At 37.6% G+C, this 18,142-nt stretch overlaps 1 protein-coding gene across 1 annotated transcript; it reads left to right on the top strand.

The window, feature by feature from the left end:
* Nucleotides 1-2,176: 2,176 nt before the first annotated feature.
* Nucleotides 2,177-17,132, top strand: LOC140159155 (uncharacterized). Its single transcript, XM_072182518.1, has 3 exons — nucleotides 2,177-2,260; nucleotides 11,984-12,190; nucleotides 14,005-17,132. The coding sequence occupies exons 2-3, from the start codon at nucleotides 11,987-11,989 to the stop codon at nucleotides 15,718-15,720; spliced, it is 1,920 nt and encodes a 639-aa protein (XP_072038619.1). The 5' UTR covers nucleotides 2,177-2,260; nucleotides 11,984-11,986; the 3' UTR covers nucleotides 15,721-17,132.
* The last annotated feature ends 1,010 nt before the right edge of the window (nucleotides 17,133-18,142 follow it).

Raw genomic sequence — 18,142 nt, 5'->3', positions numbered from 1 at the left:
TTTCGAGAATGTGGTTAACAATATGCACAGTATTGTCTCATTTCGTGAACAAAGGCCACACAGTAATTGTTACCTTGCGATTGCTTTCTAATCGTTCACCCAACTGAAACTATAATACCAGCTCATTGCTCATAACAGACACATGTGTGTGTGGATTTAACCAGAGAAGATCTGATGTAACATAGTTGAGCTGTTTTCAATGAGTGTTATCTTGGTTGAATAGCTTTTAATGGGGTTTAAGTCCTGCAAAGGTCGTGGTGAATTCTACTGTAGACATGACTGCATCATGGATCACGAAATCCTCCTTTAAAATGACCAAATGAAATAGAGGGTGGATTTGGGCAGAATCCTTGTTTATTACAGGTGTCAACATTAGGGGGTATGATTGTATGGACCTTTGAAAATATTTGGGGGGGGGGGGGATCCCGGGGAAGAATTACCCCCATTACGCACCGTATAACGGTTACGGCTGCACTGTACTTACAGTGTTTACCAAAGAACCAGAAGGGGAGATACCACACCTAGACACCCAACTTTTGGAGATGGTTTGATGGACTGTCACTTTACGATAGAAGACGTCATCAAGAAACTCAAGGGATTAAAACCAGAGAAGTCACCAGGGCTAGACAACATACACCCACAAGTGCTAACAAGTTGTGCTGAGGAATTGGCAGAGCCACTGTTTATCATCTTCAGTTAAGTCAGTGGATGAAGAATGTTTGCCCAAAGACTGGAAGACTGCGAGGGTAGTGCCGATTTACAAGAAGGGGGCAAAGAAGTCACCAGGGAATTACAGACCTGTGAGCCTTACATCAGTACCATGCAAAATTTTGGAGTCTATTGTCAGAGAGAGGATCTCGGAGCATGTTGAAGCCAACGAGTTATTATCCAACGACCAGCACGGATTTATGAAAGGGCGATCGTGCTTAACCAATCTTCTGGAAACATTTGAAGATGTGACAAGGATGCTTGATGATAGAGGGGGAGTTGATATGATCTACCTGGACTCAAAAACATTTGATTCAGTTCCACACATGAGGTTACTGGCAAAGTTACAGGCATATGGAATTCAGGGGAAGGTTCTTGCTTGGATAAGCGACTTCCTGACTGGTAGAAAGCAGAAGGTGGCAGTAGGAGATGCAGAGTCAGACTGGACAGATGTTCATCAGTGGTGTACCTCAGGGGTCCGTCCTGGGACCAATCTTGTTCGTGATCTATATCACCGACCTGCCAGAGAATGTGGAATCAGAAGTCAAGATGTTTGCTGAAGGTGTACAGGCATATGGTTGGTGAAGAGGACAGTGAACAACATGCAGAAAGACCTAGATGCTCTTCAAACATGGTCTGATACATGGTTACTCAGATTCAATGCGAGTAAGTGCAAAATAATGCACATGGGAAGTACAAACCAAGGCACTGAATATAAGCTTGGCGATGAGGTAATACCACATGGCACAGAAGAGATGATCTTGGAGTGATAATTACAGAGGATGGAAAGACGAGTAAGCAGTGTGCAGCAGCAGCGAATAAGGCGATGAACAGCTTACGAGTAATAAAGTGCACCTTCAAGCACTTCGACAAGAAGAGCTTCACAATGTTGTACAAAACCTACATCCGTCCTCACCGGGAGTACTCAATCCAAGCATGGTGTCCATACCTCAAGAAAGATATTATTATGATGGAGAAAATTCAAAGGAGAGCCACAAAACATCTGAGCTACCCAGAAAGACTACAGGAGATGAAGCTGTACAGTTTGGAGCAAAGGAGATTAAGAGGAGCTAATTGAAACATTCAAGATCATGAAAGGACTGGAAGGGATTACATCAACGAAGCTCTTCACCTTGAATACCCAGAGGAACAGAGGAAGAGGACACAACTACAAGTTGTACAAGTCAGCACTTAAGAAGGGCCTCAACTGCAGGAAGCTTCTCAATCCGAGCAATTTCAGAGTGGAACAACCTCCCAGAAACAGTAGTAGAAGCCAAGACAACAAACCAATTCAAGACTCAGCTTGATAAGTTTTGGTGCAAGAGCGAAAATGGATATGGGGTCAAAAGGCTGATGCCTAAATTATTCCCATTTAAGTGTAAGTGTACTGCATCAGCAGATCCCAATAGTCATTTCCTTGGTGGTGCTCCACTGGGTGAGAGGAATCTCCAGGAATCACAATTATCGCAGCATTTCCATGGCAGCGTACAGTAACTGCATGCGCGGTGCAGTCAAAACTTATAGTAAAAGTTAATTGAAGTTCTGTAAAACTGTAAGTTATCTTCAATCTTTATCATTCGTTGTCTGCGTTATTATACTAGGCATACCCGCATGTATAGCATCATCGAACTATAATTAATAGAAGGAGAATCCACGAACCCAGTTGGCAAGTTCCCTGGCCTTGAACATGTTGAACATTGACCCAGGCATTGTGAATGATGATGCATGCATGCTGGTACTACCAATACCATGATATGAGTCTACAGTCTACTACAGATCTGATGATAATGACATCTATACTGACCTGACTAGGTATGACGAGTACAGTTACTGGAACTAGGTCTTAGCTCATGTAGCTAGAATTTGAGGGTTGCCCGTCATTTGAATAAAATTGCCTGTCCAGATTAGTCACTGTTTATCGGTTTTCCCTATAGCCGTGTACTCCGAGCGGACTCCCTAAAGTCCTAGTGAGTAGATTTTCTTGCAATATTTGGCCTATTTACCTTCAAATGTGATCCCTACATGTACTTTGATTCCAGTAGAATATGCAGCGTAGTAAAAAATCAATTTTTGGCGTTTCTGATCGTCAAGATGAAACAATTTTCAGGACAAAATCCGTCCCGTTCTCGGTCGCATTTGTTTAGTCGTCGGTAAGATGGGAGGAGCTTACGTGTACTTAATTGATGGGAATGTTCTATTATGCGTGGGGAGAAAGATTTATATTGTTGTGTTTCATAAACATGGCTTATTTTTAATGTGCTATGTGCATATGTATATATAAAGAAATACAGAACTGTATAAATTATTCTTGAAGGAATCTGAAAACACTTTATATCTCTGAAATGTGTATATCTGTTTTGTATTTTTCCTCTATGGTTACGATATCGTTGATGCTGGCATATGCTATCCATTATGCTATTTTCAGTGACACAAGTATGTCAACAATGACATGAATTAGCCAAGTGACTTGCAATCTAGAAGATATAGAAATAGTAATGCTAAAAGATTTTATTTAATTATAATAATATTATTGATATTTTTGGTGGTACGCCGATTAATAATGATATTGGTGTGTTTTCGATATGTGAAAATTAGGTGGCCATCAATTTTAGCGTTTATATTTTCACGCTGTGACCTTGTTGTTAATCTAATTACCAGTCGTTCAAATCCGTATTTATTGCTGGCATTTTGGGCTTATTTATTGTTGCATTAGCAACCCTGGATATTCCTTGTTGTCGTCTCACTCCCTATGCCGTTAACGCACTGTACGTGTGATCTTCCCGCATCACGTATGTCACCCACTGAATTATGAAGTGTTGCTAGTTTATCTCACCATTTTGGGCGCTGACCTCAATGCTTACCAATTAGTGCGACTGGTAAATGCAGGCTACAGCGCATGCGCATATCATTTGTTACCTTTCACTGATTTCAGTTCGTGATCATTTTGTGGGGCATGGTGAGAGAGACGGCGTCGTAAATCATCTTTATTCGCCGAAATTCGAAATGATATTGCGTTTCAAGAAGTAGGTAAGAATACCTCCAATGGTTAGATCCCAGTATGAGTACAGTTTTATATGCATAGTCCAAATTTCAAAGAAATTTTTTAAAATGGAATAGCGGCGCAAAGTCTAAAAGCGTATTTCTCCATAGAGATAGCGTGTAAATCAAATTTACACACAAAATGGGAAATACGAGGCCATGGACATAGGAACGGCGTCCATGAGCCTCAGCGAGTCTAGTCCAGATTTGACCTTTAAAACATTTACCAGATCGTCATGATCGTCGCGTCTGTAGCCCATTGGGGATTCAAAGAGTTCAAATATGTGCTGATATGGCCTTGTTCTACAAATCTGGTCTACTAAAAAGGTCAACTTGCCCGTCAGGGTTCGCGTTTTAATGCGTCATTGCGTCCTGGACGCAAAATTTTGAAAATGGGTGAATATGGACGCACTGAATTTCTAAATCCAAGGAGGTTAAGGGTCCAAAAAATCTCAACTGGACGCATCCAAATCGCAGCCGGATTTACTGTGTAGAAATAAAAATCCTCCCATTTAACAATGTTAACTGTTTATCTACATAAATGTGTCATTAATTTTCAAAATCGGCCACAAAAAGTCGTTGTTTTTAGGAATATCCAAGGCTGGGCGCCGTCAATTTTCAGTTCATATCGTCGCCGGTCATTATTTTTCAAGTTTCAGAAAGTCCGGCATTCTAGGCCCCAAATTGCATAATATGCACATCATTTTCCAAGCAACTGAACCCCTAAAATGGTGAATTATGGACTAATTTACTTCAATAATTGATACAGTAATACTGATTTGTGAAGTAGAATTTACAGTAACTTCAGATGTTTTGCCGTATCGCGAACTTTATGAGATCGAGTCCGCCATCTTGGTTTTAAGATAAATAAAGATATACTGCCCTCTCCAGGCAGTATAAAATTAATTATTGACCACTGAGCCTCAGCAGGCGGTAGACATGGAATATAGATAATATAAAATGAAATAAAATAATTAAATTAAATTAGATTAAATTGGATTAAATTAGATTAAATTAGATTAAATTAGATTAAATTAGATTAAATTAAATTAAATTAAATTAAATTAAATTAAATTAAATTAAATTAAATTAAATTAAATTGTTAAAAAATTAACTTTTTTGGTATTTTTCAATTTTTTTTATTTTTAAAGATTTTGGCGTTTTGGACCCTTTGTTTTTAGGTTTGGACGCCCTATTTTCAGACTGAAGGTGGGGTTAAGGGGTCCAAATAGCTTCCACTGGACCCCATGTTTTAACCAGGCACCGCTAACCCTGTTGCCCGTCCCAGGAGCAAACTCCCTGTCTAAAATGACGGCCAGACGGGTGGCTAGCTAACATGCATGATGAATGGTAGACCTCAATGATAGTCAGTCATTTATCTTTTGGTCGTTATATGACTATCATTTGAGGACTGAGTTGTTATAATATATTTTCCGAGGAGCAATTTCAGACAATAGCTGGGGATTAGTGGGGCAGAGGTTATCTATTGAATTCTTTCATGACCACTGAAGCATAGTCAAGTCTGCCAAGGACACTCGGCACAAATTGAAAGACCATGTCAACTCTTGACAAAAGAATGCATGCATGTCAAAGGTCATACGACACCAATTTGGTGTTTGTTATGCTCCTCGAAATTAGTACCTTACGGTCTATGTCTGGATGAATGGTGCACTATCGATTTGCTAAGCTTCTCATGTTCTTTAAGGCAAAAAAAAAAAAAGGTTTGTTTCAAAGCTCACAAGAAATTTAAAAACAAATTCGAAATGAGATTTTTTTTTTTTTATTCCCGACTTTTTTTTCATGGTATTTTGAGAAAAAAGTCTGATTTTCGCCGATTTTTTCTGGAAAAAACTATAAAATTTTTTTTTTGAAATAAAAAAAATGTCCGCATTTGTTTTTTGTCAAATCGTGGGATTTTACAAACACTTGCAGCATAAGCTTTGAGACGAACCTTTTTTTTTTTTTTTGCCTAATATCTATTGAGCTTGGCCGGTTATGAACCCGGCCCCCGCACTCTGTGTATCTGCGGGTATTCATGCTCGTCGATGAACTTTAAAAACACCCCCTTTTGCATCTCATTTCGCGAAGTTTTTAGGGGAAAAACACCCCTTTTTTTAGCGATTTCGCGAATTATTTGCCCTACGATAACACCCCTCTTTTCGCTAAAACGCGAACGATATTTCTAATATACCCTTTTCTGGCAGAAACGCGTAGGCTGCTCGATGAAAATACCCTTTTTTTTCAATTTCGCGAACATGTTGTTTGAAAAAACACCCTTTTTTGTGTGTTTAGCGAATCACGTTTTTTCATCTCAAAACACCCCTTATTTCGTGAAATTTTCGACGAGCATGAATACCCGCGGATACACAGATAGCGGGGGCCGGGGTTATGAACCACCGTTTAATATCGTGACTTTTTACCCACAAAGCATTGTGGCCATGACCATAAACAAAGGAAAACAATTTACTTCCAGTACCTGGTAATTTTATAACACCAATATTTCTTATGGCCAAGCTTGGCGGATCGTAGAAACAACATTGCCAGTCTTGGAAAACCTTTCCAAATCATTTCCAATGGTTTAAAAGTCCCGCAGATATCCGCCAGTATTGCTAATCACAATCTGAAAAAATACATCTAAGTTCACTTTGGAAGGAAATGAGGGAATTTGATCAGGTTTTCGTTAGTAAATGTATTTGCTTACGGAGCTACAGCTGTTGAACAAAGGTTGTTCAGCGATTGTATAACAATATCGTATTGATTGATTGGTTATTCAGGCGTTTCATCGAAGATGAATTTCACTTCACGCTTCCGTATATGAATGTTGTTTTTGTGTGTATTTATTATGTTTAGGGAAACAGCGGCAGCGCGTATGAAAATATTTTATTCGCGTTTAAGCGCAGCGAATTTAGCGAATAAATCAACTTGAACTTCGGAAACACAATGACGCTTAATAATCGAAGAACAAGTGACCCGATGCAAAAGGGCACTAATACCATCCATTTTCGGTACGGGTCACCTGGGGGGTCGGTTTAAATTAAATTTTAAAATAGATGATCGATATTGTCACATAACGATCATAAAACATCAAAGGCCGTGTTTGAGGGACTGCACTGATTAAATCCATTCAAGTGATGACTCGCGTTGAATAGCGTAATCGGCTTAAGGGGGTACTACTAGGCATGTCCACTAAAAATTGAAGTACTTTTAAATTGATTCAGACCTAACTTATTGGATGGGAATTGATGAAAGAAACATTTTGGCGTTTAAATAATCTTAATCGGACGTTTCATTCCAGAGATATGGCCTTTCGAGTGTCACGGTTTTATATAGGGCTGCTAGAACATGTTAAAAAGTTAAAGTCCAAAACGGAATACTAATAGAAAGTGCAACTTTAAGGTACTTTTTCTTAATGTATTTATTAACTATCTTATCTGGAACATTATATTTGCTTATAACAACATGAAAATAAGATCATCCTGAAAATTTAATCGATTTTGTTGACATACAACAAAAACTATAAGACCTCAAAACCCATGGTTTGTTTGTTGAAACCTCAAGCATGATCATAGATGGCCGCCATGGAAAATATCTCCATAGAGGAGATGAACAATAAGTGCATTATTTCAAATGAAAAGCGGTAGTCTTAAACATTGTTCAATCTTTTAAGGTCAGCACATTTTATCTTCAAAATTATTATATTTCATCATGGCATAAGTTTGGTAACATTAATCACTACCAATTTTGAGAAATTTGCTCCAACTAAAGGTTATCTTTACTACATTGAGCAATACACTGTGTGCATGGAAGCCATGATGGTCCCCGGTTTTTATACTCCCTATGAAATGGACATGGTAGTGAGAAGTGCACGGGAAGTGCATGATTTGAGATGGGCAGCATGTAGGCTTAAACATTCTTAAATTTCTTAACATCCTACACATTTTGTCTTCATAAATAGTTAAATTTTATGAGTATGTAAGTTTGCTTGTCTGATTCACTCCAAATTCGGAGATAATTGCGTTTGAACACCTGATGCACGGAATGGTGTCACTTCAACCTGTTGTAGTTCTCATCTCATAAAATTTTTCATTAAAAAAAGTTGATCTCTTCATGCAGGAAGGTCCTCTCTATTTACTGACCAAACAGGAAAAAGTTTGGTGAATGTTTTCTGGTGGAATCAGGAATTTCTTGAAACACCCTGATATAGGCCTACATTTGGATCAAAACAAGTATGTACGCCATTTAACATGCCTGGGATTTCTTGTATCGATCTGTTTCTCCATAGACAATACGTGTGTGAGTGCACGCACACAGTAAATGAAAAATCGTTCTAGTGGAAACTGTATTGAGAGTGGGCATCCCTAGTACTACACCCCTGCCCAATTTTGTGCCTATTTTTGCATTTTTCTCAAAAATTATAGCGCATTGGTAACAAGTAAGATATGTATATTATAGGGGAAAGGACTACAACTACTGCACGGGAATTTTATTTTAGCACAGACAACAGTTGTGGAGTTACAGTCAAAATGAGGGAAAACCAATATTTGATCAATAAATCAATAACTACTTGCCTTGAGTTGCTGAATTTTCAGTGCAGTAGTTGTAGTCCTTGCCCTATAATATACATATCTTACTTGTCACCAATGTGCTATAATTTTGAGAAAATGCAAAAATAGGTACAAAATTGGCCAGGGGTGTAGTACCCCCTTAACCCAATTGAGTGGATTAGGATTTTTCTGCGGAATCTCCTACATTGTATAGTAGCTCGATGATAGCATGCATGTATTGTTATCATAGGGTTGTATTTTCACATTTATTACACACTCATCCCGGCTCATAGTGCCGTACTATTCCGACTAACGACAAGTGACAGACTATCATTGAGGACTGAGTTCCGCAGTCTAATTCTTTCATATTCGGCGAGGAGTACAATTTCGACCTCCTCGTTTGTTTACAAACAGAGAAGTAGACAAAAGGCCTGTCAAAACTGTTCCGCTTGTCCAAATACTCAAGTATCAAAAGGATGGTCCACAATAGAGTGATTCACTCAACATGAATAACAGTTCAGACCCAGAACACGATCATGTCAGAAATTAATATTTTGTTCTGGGTCTGATTATTCGGACTACCCGGCTCATAATACATAGATGACAAATCATGACATACGACGAGTAGTACGAATGCATGTGATACGGACATTCATGCATAATAGCTCATGAGTCATGATTGTGGCTGTGTGCTGAGGCAGATGATATTCTTTTATTTTTTGCCAAAAATCTCTTGCAATTACATGTAGCACCCCCAGCTTGCCAAAAACTGCCAGTTCATGACACATGGCCATTTGTAACTTTTACACATGTCCCAACTAACACCAAAATGGAATTGGCCAAATTTGTTGTGTTTATACTAGGTCAACAAAGCAATTTTTTGGACATAGTCATATTATGACTTAACTTTAAATTTCCCATAGAACTCCTTACTCCATGTTAAACAGCCAAAATAGCCAGTTGGGTTTAAGAAACCCTTCCTGGCAGCAGGGTTGGCGATTTTTTTGATTTAAAAAAAAAATTGATTTATTTGATTTAAATCGGATTTTTTGATTTAAATCAATTTTTTGATTTTTTTATCCCAAGAACTGCTATACCCCATGATAAAGTCAAAAGAGACCAGTGGAATGCTAGACATGTACAATCCTATCAGGTATTTACAAAAAATGAAAACACATTTTTAGATGTGAAAATTTCAATGACAAAATTTGGTCAAATCATGGGAAAAAACCTGCTGAATTCTGCACCTTGAAAATGATTTTTTAGCAATAGATAAAATGACATCATAGAGGTATTTAATTGTATCCAAAAGGTGTAGAAGCATTACAAATGAAGTAAAACAGTCAATTGAAGATAGAAATTAACTTAAATTTATCAAAAATGGTAAAAACTGAAAAAATTGATTTAAATCAGTGATTTAAAAAAAAAATCATTTGATTTAAATTGTGATTTAAATCATGATTTAAATCAATTGATTTAAATCGTGCCAACCCTGCCTGGCAGGTATTACTATTAACTAATACATTTGTATGTGACCCGTTCTGACAAAACCAGGAACAAGCCACAATTTTGACATTTCATAATTTGAATAGAAATGTAAGCACTGGACAATGAGCTTCAAAATGATACCATCTGGATAATTTTGTAAATGAAACCTTGATATTTTTGCTGAACTGCTAATCTGGGTAAAGGGCTACCGTAATTAGTTTCCAGCTTTACACAGGATTGAATAGGGATTAATATAGTTCAACTGTCAATTATTGATTTTAATAAACCTCTTTTTAATTTAAGTACTTCCAAGGATTTGAAAGTCCGCTCAGTCCCAAGGTCAAATACCGTGAAAATGAGAATCCCAAAATGCCTATAGATGAGTTGACCTATGATGTCACATGTTTACATTCAGACCGCCCTATGTTGTGTCATGCCAGGCAAAATAACACAGGAGTGTCTATGGCAGGCCACATAAATCTCTTCAAAACTCGACTTTTAAAAACATTTTAAGTTTTGTGTGATATTGTGTATAGGTTGATGCATTTGTAAACAAGTTTGATAACATTTTTAGTACTAGTATTTGCTTTGAAATCAAAGAAAATGAATAAAAATCAACTTCTTCCATGTAAACTATAGTGTTTTTTGCCTGGCAGTTTTGATCTCACACCAACAGAGGGCGTATCAAATGTAAACACATGTCAGCTCATCTATAAACTCAAAAACATGCCTGGCGACTTGTTCCTGGTTTTGTTGGAGCTGGTCACATATTAGAACTTTCCGAGCATTTTGGGTAAAATTTAAATTTGACAGAAATTGTACTTGTAATGTCATTATGGCTTTAACTTGAATTATGTGAAGAGGATGAAAGTTTTTGTCAAACAATATGTCTCCCTTTTGTCAGAAAATGATTTTTGGTCAAAACTGACCCTCATATTCCAGTATGGAGCATTTTTTTGACCAAAATGATTTTTAACATTTACAATATGGGAAAATTATTCAAAAATGTTGCATTCTGGTTCCTAAGCTGTGTTCATTCAATTGAAGTTCCTGGCATAAATGTTCTACCATGAAAATAAAAATGGAATGTAGTTTTCTCAGATGTTATAGTCCAAGACTCCAGTGCCATGTGGCTAGACAGGCTCTGTGTCTGTGTGTTTTTTAATATTCAGAGAGAAAACATTGAAACACTTGCTAAAAATGTACGTAAATACTACATGACTTTTGTTCATTACAACTTCAGCTTTATTTATGAAGCTGATTTTCATCTGGAAAGGTATATTCAACAAAACAGGACTGTGTTCAAGTATCTATGTAGCTCTTTTAGAATAGGAAAAGAATTGAATTTTTATCGTTCAATTTAACTCTTTTATGATTTACTTAATTTAATTATTTTACCATTTTTTACCGGTAATTTACCGCCATTTTAATTTACTGGTAAATTAACAACACTGGTTATCAGCAGTTTCTCTGTCGATCAGCATCAGAAGTGGAATTATGAAAAAAATGCTACACTCCTCGCAATCAGTGGTGGCGCAAGAAATTTTTTCGGGGTGGGGGTAGGTATTAGGGGAAAAAGTGAATTTGGGGGGCAAAATCAACAAATTTTGGGCAAAATTACTGCAAAAAGTGGAATTTTACGTAATTTCGGTTTTTTTCTGGAGGGCAACGGGGGGGGGGAAAAGTTCTGACTGGGGGGTTTTCCCCCATGCCCCCCATGCTTAGTAGGATATACCATAACCGTCTACATCTGTTTCATGTTCTCTGCAGCCCTCGAATTAAGGATCTCAAGGGGCACGGCAACTTTTTTAGGGCAAGTTGATAATTGCCTTGGATTTTCACTGAAAAGACAAGGCAGCACGGCAGTTTGTAATATTTCAAGAGGGCATCATGGCAACTGTTGAAAATTTGAGAAGGGCACCAAGGCAATTTCTCAAAAGTGAAGAAAACACACACAAACATAGATAGAAGATTTTATAATGAAGGGGCAGGGCTAGGGCACCGACGGCAACTTCATTAGAGGGCACGGCAAGTGACTGCCTTGGGTAAAGGACATATTTTTAGGGCATTACAGCAGTGGGGGTGGGCACCCACGGCAAAATGCCATGGGTGCCGTGGGTTAATTCGAGGGCTGGTTCTCTGCAGTATAATATTAATAACAATGGCATTTTGATTATTGTGTGTGTTTTATTATTCCTATTTAGACAATGGATGTCCAACGTGGTTGCTGTTGGCGATGTGAAAACCCAATCGAAAAGGAAGTTCCTTGTGATGTTTGCGGTGAAGCTAAGTACTGCAGCGAAATATGCCGTTTTCGTGATCAGTGGAGACACAAGCCGCAATGTGGAGAATGGAAACCAAAACAATGCTCAAATCCAAAATGCTGCAAAGAGTCTGCAAAATTAAAAGAGGTATGGGTTTTAAGTAATGTTATAACATTTCCACAAAATTTGATATTTATTTTTTCCCTAAAGAGTATAGTTTTTTTAAGTGTTTTGCCTGTTTCTAATTTATACCTCACAACTTGTAAAACAAGCAATGACAAACCTCTTGGCTTATCTTATTTTGTGGTGAACTTGTGTTTTTTAACATTGTATGGGAATTTGTTTCAATAAGCGCCCCCTGGAAGTGCCCATGCCCCAATAACTGCCCACCCAGGGTGTTTTCAATTTGCTAAAGGGTACCATTAATGTTGAAGTGACAGATAGACGTTGATACAGTGATATAGCTGGAGGACTACAAGTCCTGTGTAAACTTGCAATACATTTTCTGCATCAGAACAGCTACTAGAATGTCTCGGAACCAGGGTTCGGTTTTTGCCGGCAAAAACCTGTTTTTGCCGGCAAAGTGGCAAAAACCTGGCAAAAACTGTTTTTGCCAGTTTTTGCCCGGTTTAAACCGGCAAAAATGGCAAAAACTGGCAAAAACTCACACATAGTCACTCAAATATTAAAAAGTGACACAGAAAGCTCATAAATAGTAACACACATCTTTCAACGAATCATTCAACATATTTTTTGTCTCATCAAGTCCATAAAATGAAAAAGTTTTGAATTTGATACATGCCACATTTCGATTAAATGCAATTGAGCAATGAAAACGCATGCCTTTAATTTCTTAATATATTGCTTATAATTACAAAATCTGGCCTTGTTACACTTGGGAACTTATTTTTGTAACTTAATAATTTGTTTTGAGATGAAAAAATTGAACTATAAATCACTTTTTTAGTTTTTGCCATTTTGCCGGCAAAAACTGTTTTAGCCAAGTGGTTAAAACCGCGGTTAAAACCGCGGTTTTTTCCACCTGCGGCAAAAACCTGCGAACCCTGCTCGGAACCCTTCTGTAACATACGTCCTTACTAAGGCTCTCACCAATTCCGGGTACCTGAGTTCCCACCCATTTTCGGCAACTTTAGAGAACCACTGGACCTATTCTGAAGTGCTAGGATCACTTACAGGTAATTTGAAAAAATTTGAAAAAAAAAACCCCAAAAAATTACAGTTTGTTAACTTTACTATGCAAATCACAAACTAATATTTACCTCTTCATCTATCACATAAATGCATGGAATAACAAACTGTATTTTTTTTCCAATTTTTCAAATTAACTGTGAATGATCCTGATGATCTTAGCATTTCAGAATAGGTCCAGTGGTTCTCCAAAGTCGCCGAATAATTTGAAAAAAATTTAAAAAAATTTCTTCAGTATTTTCGGGTACCAGGATTCCGCCGAAAAATTGAACCGGTACCCAGTACATAATTACCTGTTAGTTGAGAGCCTTAGTCTTTACGCCCCTTACGAAAAAGTTAAGTAAACCAGGTAAAAAATAAGCACCACCCAAAAAGACTTTGTTATTAAAGCATCCTGGGCGCTTATTGGAATTAATACGTATCGTATATATCGAGGGTTCAGAACCAAAAAACCTTAACACACTTTTTGGGCATTTTGAGATTTTGGTACCAAAATTATCACCAGCACCCACAAATTCTTCCAATCCTAAAATTTATATCAAATCAAACTTCATATTGCAAATACAGAACAATTCTACTTGGCCTCATCTCCATAGCAAATTGCCTATTGTAAAAGTTTTTACTAGTATATAGATGTAATAAGCATCAGTATAATTTCGAGTTCAACTGAATGCGTTCATCATGATTAATAACATATTTTCATTTCAATTAGTGGGTTTAATTATCTTTATTTTGTTTTTGTTTATTACCAGTGTGCAGCATGTTGCAATGCCTGGTACTGCGGAGAAACCTGTCAACGTCAACACTGGAAAGAGCACAAACCAAGTTGTCAAAAATGCACGCGAGAAATCAAAGCAGCAGTTGCATCACTCAAGGTTAATCTTCAGAACCAGGTAATGAGATGTCCATACTATGTCGGCAATGCACTAGCTATTGATTTGTTAAATTTACCTAGCAATGAATTATGCAGCGAAGTTGAAAGATCAGCAAAGGCATCAGAGGAAGATCCACTGGAAAGTAGTTATTCCATTCTGTCTGCAGGTTGTGGTAATCTCAGAAACTGGATTCATACAGTTGCGTCTTTACCAAACGAGTTCAAAGGTACCTTGCACACCGTTCTGAATGATTTAGATCCATTTGTGCAAGCTAGAAATGTACTACAACTGTACATGATGATAATGTACTCTAATGACCCCAACATTGCAGAAAGAATCACAACCATCTGGTACTCTCTTCATTTACCTGAAGAAGACTACAAGTTTCTGGTAGATTGTCTAAGAGCGCTGTTAGGTTTTTCAGCTGATGATCTTAATAAGGTTACTGGAGGAGTCTTAAATCTTACCGAAACAGATATGGCTGTCATGGGACTGGTATGGAAAGGGTGGTTTGAGTTGGAATGTAGGAAGGGTCATCCTAATTACATTGATCTTCAAGAACAGCGCAGGAGATCGTTGTACCACTATGACTATTTGGAAGAAGGTCGGAGACTGTACCGTAAGAGATTGCCAAGTGAGTTGGCTCCATCACATGATGAGTATGATAAACACGGCAATTTCATTCCTCTTGTGAATGGAAGACTTTGTAGTCTTCCGTACGACAATCCCACATTGACGGGTTACTTGTTTACACAGGGGAAAGTCTCCCATGTGAACGTTGCCCAAGAAATCACACGTATCCTTACGTCTGGTAGATTTGTTTATTGCATCGAATATCAGCTGATGCCATTTAGTGAATGGGATTACCTGAAAGTGAAGAAGCACCATTACAACAAGTCAATGGTTACGATGTTTCATTCCTTCATATCGGATCAGATCAAACGGACTATCGCAAGCATAAAGGCTGGGGCTCAAAGTGTATCCGTCATTGTATGCAACTGTCTCAACATATTGCAATTGGCACATTTCAAATCGTATCAATTTGATCGCATATTCACATCTAACATTGCTGATTATTCAGGAACGCAAGCTTTGTTGAAAGTGATGAAGCCGCTTCTTAATCGTGAGAACACATGCTCAACGATCATTACGCAACACTGGAATTGGTATTTACTTGGCCCCTATGATGATCGTTATGATGATGTGTGCACAGCTTCGAATGTACGTTTGTCAGCACTTGATACCCACAGTGATGACATGGAGATGATAACAAGACTTGCAAATCCGCAGGCAATGGTGGAGGAAATCAATAAAGATATTTATCATGTGTATTTTTACGTGCAAGAATACTTCAACAACATGAGTTGGTTTGTTAGCTACTTAAGAGCGGAATATCTGGCAGTTAACAAAGATTCGCAGTCTACAAAACCGCCGTCATTCCAGAAGGTGAAGCAAAGTGAAGGGCTACAACTGCGTGACTTTCGACGTGGCAACTCCAACAAGGTTGTTCCATTTCGATATAGACTCAAAGCTCGCGTCAGCGTGAACCAGACTCGTGGAATGGACAGAATGCTGGAATGGCATTTTCCTTAAGATCGATCACAAAGATCTTTAGATTAAGATCAGACAATGTTTGATACTTTTGTAAGCAACATAAATTTACTATAGGCACTATTGTGTAGTACATATTACGAACATGAAAATACAATGATACGAGGCTACAACAAAACTGTGAAAGTTACAGTGGAGTATCAGGGACTTATCACCTGGATTAACTTTACAAGAGTGGTTGTGTTTAATTAGTACTTGCACAGGGGTGTCTATTCTTCCAGAAAATCTAAATTATTCCCTCACCCTACCGCGGTGTGTCACATCCTTCCCCAGATTCCTCCCCAGCTGGAATCCCACAAAAATGGAACCAAAAGGGAAATTTTATACTTGTTGCTATCTACATATACTTTTCCTTATTTTTCTTGTTATCTCCACTTCCATGGATCCTGACTGAAAATAGGTGAGTATAAATTTGTAACTCAGACCCAGAAACTTGTGAGTTAATTAATTGACAAACATCAAATTCTTCCCAAGCTTGTTCAATCTAGACACTGAACCATTGCATCTAAGGACTAATGGTTTAAAGAGGAGACAGACTCAGAATGTCAAACACCTAGGCTCTTGATTATTTTCAGGGCTGTGATTTATTATTTTCTGTCTTTTCCTCTTTTTTCTTCTTATTCAAAACACAAAATTCTTCACCAAAGGGGTAAATTTTGTTCCCTCCCCTTTGGAGGCGAATAACCGAAGAATAGATGCCCCTGTACTTACATTTTTAATTACTACTGATTTTTGTTACTAACCTTTATTTTTATACTGGTTTTGATTTAGAAACACCATGTATGAACAGTGGACCTAGGTATCCATTGTTAACACAAAAGTTTCATATACAAGTGAGAGTCCTGGTTTGTCTGTGTAAGTTTATGATTGCTGCAACTTTCATGATCTACTACGGCTCATGTGCTTTAAACCACCTAACATGTGATATTGATACAAAATAACAGTGTCTGTCTTATCACCTATAAAGCCTATTTTCCTGTTTCTGCAACTCGTTGCATTAGGGCCAAGAAAAAAATGTTTGCTTGCCCTCCAGTGGGATTTTTGGGGCGGGTCAGTCGGTCAGAAAAATATATATTTTTTTAATGACTCACCTGTAGGCAATGAACATTGGTTATGTGGAAAGATACATCTAAACTTCACTTCAGACTTCAGAATATGCAAGATACACCATAGAAATTGATTCAATCAGAACGACTGCATGCTTACAAGCATAAGATGCCAAGTTTATTGGAAACATTGATGCATGAATGGATAGTTATAAATGTTATGAGTTTACAGTAACAATTTTCTTCTTAAGAAAAATGTTGTTGACCAAAGGGTCAGCCCTGATTTTGGCCAATTTTGGGTCAATCGGTGAAGGGCAAGCAAACAATTGGGCTTTTTCTTTTGGGGTCTTTTTTTTTTTTTTGGGGGGCTAATATGAACAGGAGGTGTGTGGGTGTGTTTCAGAGAGCAGAGAGAGAGGGGGCACTGGGTGGGGTGTGAATTGCTTGTAGGTGTGTGTCAATGCTTGGTTGTTGGGATCTGAGACAAGGTATTTTCATCTTACATGCATTTTTGTATCTGATATACATGTAGACTACAATGGTACTGGACTACTGGCATGAGATTTATGTGTTGATCACATGGTTGTTTACCACTTGCAAAGCCAGGCTCAGATTGCCTCAGAATAATAAACTCTTAGAAAAACTTGTGCTAAATAGAACCTTAAATATGTCCCACAGATATGTTACTTAGCTGTATTATATGTAGAACCATAAATGTGATGCTATCAAACAAAATCAGTCGGAACTCGGAAACATTAAATTTTGATTTTCTTATATGATAGTAAAAAGCATAAGCTGCATTGTGCAGTCAACTCAATTGAAATTGAACAACCAGTTCCAAATATATGAGTAATTAAAGAGTTTCCAAAACAACAGGAAACAAAAGGAAATATTACCTTTGTTTGGCGCTATCTCGAAATCAATATTTCCGAGTTCGGACTGATTTTGCTTGATTGCATCACAAATGGTTCTATGAAGAAGCCCAAAGGGTTCTGGAAAGGCCAGATGAACTTATGAATGTTCAAGAACCAGTTTCTCTTGAGGTTTCTGCATACAGGTAGACAAAATAGAATGACCCAGTTTTGTATCAGTTATTTATAAAGTAATGTTCAATATGCACTTGCAAGATGTATGTACTTTATGAATGTTAGTAAAGAACCTGTTGAGGCTGGAAGTTATTTTCTTTTCTTGAACTCAAACATATGCAATAAGTGTGATTTTAATGATATTGAGATGAGTTTCTTTGTGTTATGTTATGTTGTCATTTTAAACATGAAAAAAAAATTGTTAAAAAATATTTTATTGAATATCTGTCCATAACCAAATTTGATAAGCTGTTCAATTCGAAAGGTAATGAT

Source organism: Amphiura filiformis, chromosome 8, assembly GCF_039555335.1.
Source record: "Amphiura filiformis chromosome 8, Afil_fr2py, whole genome shotgun sequence".
Lineage (NCBI taxonomy): Eukaryota > Metazoa > Echinodermata > Ophiuroidea > Amphilepidida > Amphiuridae > Amphiura > Amphiura filiformis.
This window is presented reverse-complemented; position numbering and strand designations above follow the sequence as displayed.

What these genes read in the sequence shown, in the direction of transcription:
- LOC140159155 (XM_072182518.1), top strand. Translation starts at nt 11,987, where the DNA reads ATGGATGTCCAACGTGGTTGCTGTTGGCGATGTGAAAACCCAATCGAA. An exon ending in AGTCTGCAAAATTAAAAGAG is followed by an intron (nt 12,191 to 14,004) that starts GTATGGGTTTTA and finishes GTTTATTACCAG; the next exon opens with TGTGCAGCATGTTGCAATGC.